This window comes from Staurois parvus, unplaced genomic scaffold, assembly GCF_062004578.1.
Source record: "Staurois parvus isolate SC_StPar_1 unplaced genomic scaffold, SC_StPar_1.0 ptg000134l, whole genome shotgun sequence".
Classification (NCBI taxonomy): domain Eukaryota; kingdom Metazoa; phylum Chordata; class Amphibia; order Anura; family Ranidae; genus Staurois; species Staurois parvus.
The window spans coordinates 1,599,594-1,610,273 of NW_028317930.1; the positions used below are offsets into that span (position 1 = coordinate 1,599,594).

The following is a 10,680-nucleotide window of genomic DNA, read 5'->3' on the forward strand; positions in this document are numbered from 1 at the left end:
CAAGTAGCACCATTCCTCAAGGGCTGCCTTGATAGCTAACAGCTCCCTGTCAACCACATCATAATTACTTTTGGAGGAGCTTAACTTTCTAGAGAAGAAAGCAACAGGGTGAAGGAGGGATTTGAGTCCCTGTTGTTGTGACAATATAGCTCCAACAGCATTTTCAGAAGCGTCTACTTCAAGGACAAAGGCTAAGGCAGGATCTGGGTGCTTCAGGATAGGAGCAGAGGTGAACAAGGTTTTTAATTGTTCAAAGGCTGCTTGAGCCTCAGGAGTCCACTTGAAAGTAACATGTTGCCTGGTTAACTGTGTTACTGGTGCAATGATACCTGAAAGTTCTCAATGAATTTTCTGTAAAAATTGGCAAATCCCAGAAAATGTTGTACTGCTTTCCTGCCTCTTGGAACGGGCCATTCTAATATGGAGGTCACCTTCTGGGGATCCATAGCAATGCCAGCGGGAGTGATCAAAAGTCCAAGGAACTGAATAGTCTGTTTATCGAACTCACACTTTTCAGCTTTGGCATAGAGGTGATGTTGGCGTAATCTATCCAGAATCTTCTTTACATGATCCCGATATCGTTCAATTGAGCTGGAAAAGACTAGGATGTCATCCAAGTAAATGATAATAAGTAAATCAAGATAGTCCCGAAATATATAGTTCACAAAGTGTTGGAATGTTGCTGGGGCATTACAGAGGCCAAATGGCATCACCAGGTATTCGAAATGCCCAAAGCGTGTTCGAAAGGCTGTCTTCCATTCATCCCTTTCACAAATTCTGACTAAATTGTAAGCGCTTCTCAGATCCAGCTTTGAAAAGACATATGCCCCTCATAGCCTTTGGAACAATTTGGGAATCAGGGGAAGAGGATAACGGTTCTTGGCTGTTATTTTATTCAGACACATGGTCTGAGGGTATGATCCTTCTTCTCGACCAAGAAGATGCCAGCTCCCGCTAGTGATGTAGAGGGCCAAATAAACCCTTTTTCCAAGCTTTCATCTATATAACTCCTGTCATGGAAATTTTGTATTATTGGTCGAACTTTAAATGTGTCATATATTCGTGTTATTCATATGTCTCTCGTGTGGCTTAATTAAAGCTCTGAAGGCTGCAATTGGGCCATGCGCATGTACAATGTATGTATTACAGTACTCAGCTTGGTAATGGATGAGATGGCAGATCTGCGCTTATAGACCGGCGTGTATACCACCACGGCATTCCATGCGAATGCTGCTGTCAGTAGACCGTGGGCCTGTATCCACATATCAGCAGCATGGTACCACGTGGGCTTCATAACGCAATGCGCAAGCGGTGTGAACTCCACATGTAGGCTTATGCATATCTTACAACCCATTACTAATCTGAACTGTATCTTGGATGGATGTGTTTTAATAAAGATCGTATCGGGCCCATCCAGGTACAGACTGGTATTTTTAGGAGATGCTTGTGCAGAGAATTTTACATACCAATAGAAGCTAGTAGGACAGGAAATATGACCTCAGATGGCTCATAGGGGGGAAGGGGAGGAAGTCTGCTGACCTCAGAAGACTCATGGGGGAGGACCAGTGATAGATAATAGCAAAGGCTATGCTCCAATTGGAATGTACATCCTCTGTATAGGCAATCCCCATTGCATTGTTCGGTGGGAGGGGATTGACTTTATTCATGTGGGGGGCATGTGTGTATTTTTAATAAAAACAGAGAGCTGAGCCTGAAGCCGGCCCTTATGTGGATTGCAACCAGCCTTAGAGTGTCGTGTGATCATTCTAGGGTAACGGAGCTCCAATCACCTACATTTCAACAGAACCAAAGTATTTGGATGGGCAGGAATCGTGTAGTTTAGCTGCAGTCGTGGTAAGCGGGATTCGCACAGCTTTATGGGGGATTTCTGCACATCCAACTGCGAGTACTCACGGTAAGGAGAAATTCGTTAAAGCGAATTTCCAAGACAGTTTGGCGAGCCTGGTGGATACTAACGCGTATTCTTGCGTAGCTAACCAAGAACGAGGGGGGGAATGAGCCATCATGAACTAGCAAAAAGTATGCCGGCACATTTCAGGTCTCTCTGCCATTAAGAGGATCGCTTTTTGCGTGATCGTGTGGCTGATTTCGCTCTCTGTTAGCTAACAAGAAATACCGCTTAACAAGGACCTAATTTTTTGTCCTAAACTCTTGATTTGTGGGTGAAAGACGAGGGTTTGTCTCTGCGGAGAGCAGCAGAGGGGTGGGTTTGGTTGGCTGGATTTGGCCAAGTTTAAAAATCTTCCAACCAAAAATTAAACGGGTATATGTTTTAGTGGGTAAAAGTTGTTGCATAGTGTTAGGTAAGTATTTGTGGGCTGTAGGTACTGTGGTAATTGCTTTACCCCCTCCACGTGAGGTAATTATTACAGTGCTGAAAGGTTTAGGTTAATTGTTAACTGTTGTAAGATCTGTGTATGTGGTCTGTACAATGTTTTGTGGTACTACTGCTCCCAGCAAGCATGCAGCAGGGGGTCCTTTCTGTTACATGTGCATGTTAGTGTGATATGTTGGTGTTTTATGTCCGTTCTGTGATTGTGCCCAAATTGTGTTGTATGTGTGCTTCATATTGTTGTGTAATTGTCCAGTGTATGTTCTGTCTAAAAGTCTGTTTTATGTAAGAGGCAATTTTGAGGCTAGAGTCTGCCGTGTGCTTCCCTGTGGGGGGCCATTCTAGTGTTACCATGTGCTTCCCTGTGGGGGGTCATTCTAGTATCTGCCATGTGCTTCCCTGTGGGGGGTCATTTTCTTGACTACCATATGTGCAGTAATCTCTATGCAATGTGCATGAAGTTTCCTATATGCATTTGACCCATTTTGTGTTTTTAATCCAAATTTTTTACAGTTTCATTTGTTTGCTTTTAGCTTTAAATTTGCGTATTGCCAGCCAATTTAAAGTGTGTTAAGCGAGTTTTCCCTTCACGTGTTCCACATTTAATGAGCGCAGTGAAGTCTGGGTTTTTGCACATAGATTTCTTGTATAGTGATTGTTTTTCTTGTGTTTTTCCTGTTAAAAGTAGTTCCTTATTGTAAAGCGGGTTTGTTTTAAGCTGCTGTGTCACGTGTTTCACGTCCAGCAGACTTTTTGTGTAAACGGTTTTAGGTGGTTGCAGTGAAGATTGCGTGTGTAGCGCGGATCGTTTAGCGGTGCTGATAGGAGTGATTTTTGCGTCAGCAACAAGGTTACTTTTGGCGCAGTTTTTCGGTTTACCTCTGTGTAATTGTTTTACTGTGAAACGTCCCGTGTTTTTCATAAGGATCCACTTTGTCCTTTTTAACAGTTTTTCAGGTTGAAAAGGGTTTTTCTGTGTGTATTAGGAAAGTTTTTTTTTTTCTTTACACAAATTTCCTAAAGGTCAGTTAGCAGGTTTCTGGCCAACCAGTGACCCCGAAGTAACATCCAAGAACCCCTCTTTTTGTTTTGACTTGTGTTAGCTACTGTGTGCAGGGAGAGAAAAGCCACTTTCATCATTGTGCGGTGTGGCCTGCCAAACACAGTGGGTGATGAGAGCCACATAAATTACGCTGTGTGAGTGGGCGGTCCAGGGAAGTAGAACACTTAGCCTGGTTACCACAAACACTTCGGGTGGTCCGGATCACATAAATTGCGCTGTGGGAGTGGGAGGTGTGCTCTCAGTCTGACCGCCACTTGATGCGCTTCGGGTGATCGATAAGTATCACATAAATTACGCTGTGCTGGGAAAGTGGTGGAATCAGGCCTCTCGGTAGGATCCCACCGAGTGCTCCAGGGGGTAAACAGGTACCCGGACGCGGGATATATACCAGTGACTAGTCACGATGGGCAGTAGTCAGTCCATGAAGAGAGAGGGGGAAACAGCCCTTTTCAGGGTAAGGACAGCTGCACAACTGATGAAGGTGAGTTTGGGGGGGAAGTCTACAGAACCCCTCAAAAGGTGGAATAAATGGTCGAAGGGTACCAGATGGGAAATTCCCCGGGAAGGTACATTTGACGCATGGAGGTGGGAAAAATTCATCTCTGAATTTGAACCACGGATGCAGGCGTCAGAACTAGAGATCGCACAGCTATGGCTTCACAGGTCAATCCAATTAGGGAAGCAGGGCATACATAAACTGGTGTCTGTCCGGAAGAACCAGGTGATGTATACCTGGCCTCCAGAGGGAATAAAACAGGAAGATCCGGTGTCAGAGGTGGAGGAAGCTCTTTCAGGGCTGACTCTACTAAGGCAGGCAGGATCAGGGTCTGCTGGGGTTCCCCAACAACCAACAGTGGCTGAGATAAGTATAACTGCACCTGTCTCTTCTGTTAGTGACATCACTCTTGATGTACCTTCTGTGTCTTCTGTATCTATGCCTCAGCCTCTGCCTCTACCTCTCCCTTCTCCCTGCTTCACCCCAGCTCCTTCTGTTTCCAACTATGAAGCCTTCTCAACAACCGATTTGCAGACTATCTGTGAATCAAGGGGAATAGACACCCGGTTAAGAAACAGGGCAGATTGCATCAAAGCGCTACGAACCACTGATCAGACCCCTGCCCCCCAGCTATACCCTGATCTGAGGGACCTCAAACCTGAAGGTGCAGTAAGCGAGGTGGTTAATCTAAGCCCACCGATGATGCTGGGTCAGCCCTTGCACTCTTCCCGGACCGAGGCCTATCCAGTCAGGGTGCAGCAATTTGAAGGTCCTCCCAATGCACAGGGGGAACGGACTTTAGGGGAACGGGTAGTTTGGCATGTCCCCTTCACCCCGGCAGAGATCCGCACTATTCTGGCTGAGCTCCCGGACTATCGAGTCAATCCGAGAGGATTTGCTCGAATGTTTGGACAAAACCAGTTCAGCTATGGTATGAGTGGGTCAGATTGTGCACAGATCCTACGGGCAAAGGTGGGCATGGAAGTGGCCAGTACAGTGATTGCAGGGTGCTCTATAACCACGCATGAGGAGATGACTTCAGGGGGCAAAGAGTTCTGTACACAGCTAAAGGCAAAGCTTCCAGAAATGTATGGTGCTACCTCTACTACGGACATGATGAAGCTCACCCAGGGTCCTAATGAGGAAAGCGCCTGCTTCTGGCGCCGTCTCAAGCAGACGGCACTGGATGCGGATCTGGAAGTTGGACCTGATGCTCCAACTGAAGGGGTAAAGGTTACCGCGACGCACATTCTGTTGCGGGCCAAATTTTTGGAAGGCATCGATACTAAAATTCGGGAAAGGCTGGTTCTGGCCCGACCCGAATATAATGAGATGTCTATCCCTGCTATCCTTTCCACTCTTGCGGCAATAGAGAGGGAAATGGATAGAAGAAAACAAGACAAGGCCAAAGTTCTTATGTCCCAGACCCCACACGAAAAACCAAGGGATCTGGGTCACAGGAAGGATAGGCCCCCACCCAGGTGCTTCCAGTGCCACCAAACGGGGCACATGAGGAGGAGCTGTGCCCAATTACCTAAAGGTCGGTGGCAGTTCATTCCTGATGAGCCCTCCGCCCCTATGACCACCATGGTAAGTAACTCCTATGAATTCTCATAGGAAGTTGACAAATCGGTGTCGGCCCAGATCCATCTTTTTCTAGAGGAATTAAAATATCCCCTCCCTTGCCTCACCGACACCAGTGCAGCAAGAACGGTCCTGCGAAAACAGGACATCCAAGGCAAGGTACCCCTTTCAGGGGAAAGCCCTCCTAACCCCTACTAACCTCACTATCAAACGATGCACTATTCTTAACCCAGCTTCTCTTCTTCCTGTGTCGGAAGATGAGAAGGGGGGGGAGGACAGCAATGACAGTGCTGAATTTTGCAACACGACTAACAATACTAACACCTCTTCTGCTAACATGTCTTCTTTGTCCACTATTAACCTCTCTTCCAAAGGACACGACTGCATTTCTTTGGTGGAACTGGAGTCAGCGGCGACACACCCCATATCACCCCGAGAGTAGCGGTAAGGTTGAACGTCTTCCGATACCCAAAAACCTTGGCCTGAGTGTCTCCCCATTGCCCCCTATTCCATCTGGAATGCCCCTCGGCAACCACATGGGCTGTCACCCTACGAGGTGTTGTTTGGGGGACCTCCCAAAACAGGGTTGTACTTTCCTCAACAGTTGTCGTCTTTGCATTCACAGCTTACAGGTTATGTGCAATCTCTGCAACGGGAGCTGCAGAAGATACACCATCGGGTTCGCGAATCGCTCCCCGATCCAAATACAATAACAGGTGTTCTTTCTATTGAGCCAGGTGATTGGGTCGTCCTAAAGAAACATCAAAGAACTGGACTCGAGCCACGGTTCACCGGACCATACCAAGTCCAGCTGACGACACCTACCTCACTCAAACTCGAGGGACGAGACAACTGGGTGCACGCAAGCCACTGCAAGAAGCTTTTCAGCTACACCAGAGAATGAGGGGTGTCATTTTCCTTTTTCTTTTTGTTTGTATGTCATACATGTGTGTGAACGGTGAAAAAGATGGCAGATACCCCAACCTTTTATTTAAAATGCACCTGCGTTTAGCCAGAACCGCCAACAAAACCAACTGTTGGGTATGCTCTAAGCCCCCACCCAGTCATCACATGTCCGCAATGGCCGCGGTTCATGCCCTATATGACATCCGCGTCGGCATGAAAAAGCAAGGGACCCCTGGTCAGCCCCCATGTAGACATTTATCGGTAGAACTTAATGACACATTTTTAGCAGGTAACATCAGTTTCAGCACCAATATTAGCTCTAGCTCCTGTAGGACCCTCGTCAGTCCATTATGGGTAACTGGACAGCTAGGCAGCCCTCAGGTGTGCTTTAACATCAGCTTTGGCACAGGTAACAAGTTTGTTGGGACTACCACCTGTGAGGGAGGTATAACCGTCAATCTGACTAACCAGACTTCCCTTCTGAGTAACCACACTGACCGACCAGACCACGTTTGTTGGAAGGACGGATGTGATGTGCAGACTGAGGGAGCAATCCCCCAGTCTGTGCAACTGTTGCTCAGTGCCAGAGGCAGAACGAGGAACTCCTCCTGTTCTGCTCTGACAGGTCCATACTATTTTCTGTGTGGTTCGGCAGCCTATAGAACATTTCCCCAGAACGCGAAAGGTTCGTGTGCCCTCATAAAGCTAGTCCCCGCATCCTATGTAGTGATGGACCATGAAGAGTTGATGGTCCACAAGAAGGTAAGGATGGCAGGGAGAGTTCGCAGGGAACTGTTCTCTGAGGGCGACCAGGCATGGGCTTGGTTCCCCTCATGGACAGGATGGGGAATAGAACTTATGAAGCGCCTGAACAATTTTTCTGTCATCGTGGATAGTATGTTTAACGAGACCGTAGAGGCTGTCAGAGAAATTGCCCAAGAACAACGGCAGATGGGAATTTTAGTGCTTCAGGAGAAGATGGCCCTTGATTATCTTTTAGCCGCCAAAGGGGGGTTCTGTGAGTTCATCGGAGAGGATTGTTGTACTTGGATAGAAGACACCGATGACAAGGTCCAGGCCCATATGGACAAAGTTAGTGAACTACAGGGAAAAGCTAGAGCTATAGCTAGTGAGGGTTGGAATCCGTTCAAGGGTTTGGGAGGATTGGGAGATTTCCTGTTCTCCATCGGATCTTGGTTGAAGGAAGTGGGAGTGTATATCCTGATGCTTCTCTTTTTCATCTGCCTTTTATACGCCGCGGTGAGATGTTCCTGTTGCCTCATCGACCGTGTAAACCAAGCTCGGGCAGACGACCACATCTCCATGCCCGCTCCTGGGATCCCACTCCAACCACTGATCGGAGGAAGACCTCACCAACCATCCACCTTCTCTACAGATTACGTCCTGGCTTCCCTCTAATTTATCTCTCTGAAGACCACATTCTCCAAGACCTTCAAGCAAGCTTCAAGCCTCATCATGGTTTGTGTCTGCGATTTGGAAAACCGTCTGGGTCGAGACCAGCCTTGTGTGGCCCCGTCTGCAGGGGCAATTTGAGAATCTATTGCTGGATCTCCCCAGACCACCGTGGGATCACAAGCTTTATTCATACCACAAGTCTGTTTGTGGTTTTTGCAAGAGCCTTCCTGTAGTGAAGGTTCCAACGCTCTTGAGGATCATCGCTTCAATCAAGCCTGTTTGCGTCGAGTCTGCGTCGGGTCTTGTTGTTTCAGGTACCCCGTGGAGCTTTATTCTCAGGGACAACTACAGGAACTCTTTGAAGTTTGAGACTACACCCATCAAGCTGAAGAAGATCAAGAAGGGACACGAGGAGAATATGATAAAACAGGAGGGAATGTCATGGAAATTTTGTATTATTGGTCGAACTTTAAATGTGTCATATATTCGTGTTATTCATATGTCTCTCGTGTGGCTTAATTAAAGCTCTGAAGGCTGCAATTGGGCCATGCGCATGTACAATGTATGTATTACAGTACTCAGCTTGGTAATGGATGAGATGGCAGATCTGCGCTTATAGACCGGCGTGTATACCACCACGGCATTCCATGCGAATGCTGCTGTCAGTAGACCGTGGGCCTGTATCCACATATCAGCAGCATGGTACCACGTGGGCTTCATAACGCAATGCGCAAGCGGTGTGAACTCCACATGTAGGCTTATGCATATCTTACAACCCATTACTAATCTGAACTGTATCTTGGATGGATGTGTTTTAATAAAGATCGTATCGGGCCCATCCAGGTACAGACTGGTATTTTTAGGAGATGCTTGTGCAGAGAATTTTACATACCAATAGAAGCTAGTAGGACAGGAAATATGACCTCAGATGGCTCATAGGGGGGAAGGGGAGGAAGTCTGCTGACCTCAGAAGACTCATGGGGGAGGACCAGTGATAGATAATAGCAAAGGCTATGCTCCAATTGGAATGTACATCCTCTGTATAGGCAATCCCCATTGCATTGTTCGGTGGGAGGGGATTGACTTTATTCATGTGGGGGGCATGTGTGTATTTTTAATAAAAACAGAGAGCTGAGCCTGAAGCCGGCCCTTATGTGGATTGCAACCAGCCTTAGAGTGTCGTGTGATCATTCTAGGGTAACGGAGCTCCAATCACCTACATTTCAACAGAACCAAAGTATTTGGATGGGCAGGAATCGTGTAGTTTAGCTGCAGTCGTGGTAAGCGGGATTCGCACAGCTTTATGGGGGATTTCTGCACCTCCAACTGCGAGTACTCACGGTAAGGAGAAATTCGTTAAAGCGAATTTCCAAGACACTCCGGAGGACCTCTAATTCTAATTATGAGAGGGGGTAAATTCACCCAAAAGGAATTTCAGCACCGGGCAGAAGTTCAATAGGACAATCATAAGTGCAGTGCGGTGGAAGAGCATTGGCACTTTTCTTGTTGAATACATCCAAGTAATCATGGTAAGCGACAGAACCGAGTTTCATCATCTCAGAATCAGGATGGATACTAAGAAGAGGAGTCACTGTGCATGGTTCCTTTGGAATGCATGGGTTCTGACAATATTCGGAAGGGAAAAGGATCTCCCCCGAAAACCAATTGATGGATGGGTTGTGCGCTCTTAGCCAGGGCATGCCGAGGATGACCGGAAATATTGGTGAAGTTATGACATCCAGAAATTCCTGATGTCCCGAGGAGGAGTGGCAGAAAATTGCCATACTCTCTTGTGTCACAGGACCAGAACTGATACCAGAGCCATTAGACAGATGGACCGAAAGTCTTTGTGTCTTAGTATGGAGGGGGATTATTTTGGTTAGCGAAGGTTGAATCCATGAAGCAGCTACAGGCACCAGAGTCTATAATTGCTAGAACAGTAATAGTTCTTTCAGCAAGTTGTAAGTGAAGGTGGAAGGAGAGGTACGTTTCACTTGTTCCTTGGGGGTGCATCATATGGAACCAGCTAGGAGAAGACTTATGAGGTCTCACTGGACACGTCAGTACATAGTGACCTGCATTACCACAGTAGAGACAGAGGTTGGAGTTTTGTCATCGAAGATGTTCAACAGAGGATAACGGTGGTCTCCAGAAGCTCCTTCTAGGAGAATTATGATGCCTTCTTTTACTGGGGAGTATGTCTGATGTGACAGCAGTGGTTGAGGGAACAGGAGTCTCCATCTCTGAGCATATCAAGACACCCCTGTTAGTTTTTTCATCCCGCCTTTCCCGGATCCGTCAGTCAATGTGAATGGAAAGGTTTATCAGGTCCTCTAGCCTGGTTGGTACCCCAACTTGGGCAAGCTCATCTTTCAGGGTGTTAGAGAGGCCAAGGCGAAACTGATAGCGGAGAGCAGATTCATTCCATTGAGTGTCAGAACTCCATATACGGAACTCGGTGACATATTCCTCTATAGGCCTTGGGCCCTGCTGTAGCTTGCTAAGCATAGATTCTGCAGTCTGACGATGGAAAGGATCAGCGTAAAGTTGTGATATCGCTAAGAAAAAAGAGTCCATTGAAGTCAGAGCCGGATCATGTTGCTCACGAAGGCGGTGTGCCCAGGATTGGGGTTCATTCTGAAGGAGAGAAATAATGAATCCCACTTTGGTGCTTTGTGATGCAAAGGTTCTTGGGAGCAGAGAAAAATATAGCTCACAGGAGTTACGAAAGATTCGGAACTTCCTGCGGTCTCCCGTGAAAAACTCAGTTATTGGCACCCGGGGTTCTGGTAGAGGAGAAGTTCCATGAATCATACTGAGTTCTGTCTGAGTAGTTATATCTGAGACTGCAGAGGGACCCAT

At 47.0% G+C, this 10,680-nt stretch overlaps 1 protein-coding gene across 1 annotated transcript in view; it reads left to right on the plus strand.

The window, feature by feature from the left end:
• Positions 1–8,986, plus strand: part of LOC149466026 (uncharacterized) — an 81,498-nt gene extending 72,512 nt beyond the window's left edge. The window contains exon 2 of the mRNA XM_089673067.1: positions 6,234–8,986. Coding sequence (XP_089529193.1) covers positions 6,397–7,821 — 1,425 coding nt within the window. The 5' untranslated portion in view covers positions 6,234–6,396 and the 3' untranslated portion in view covers positions 7,822–8,986. The remainder of the gene's footprint in view (positions 1–6,233) is intronic.
• Positions 8,987–10,680: the final 1,694 nt, after the last annotated feature.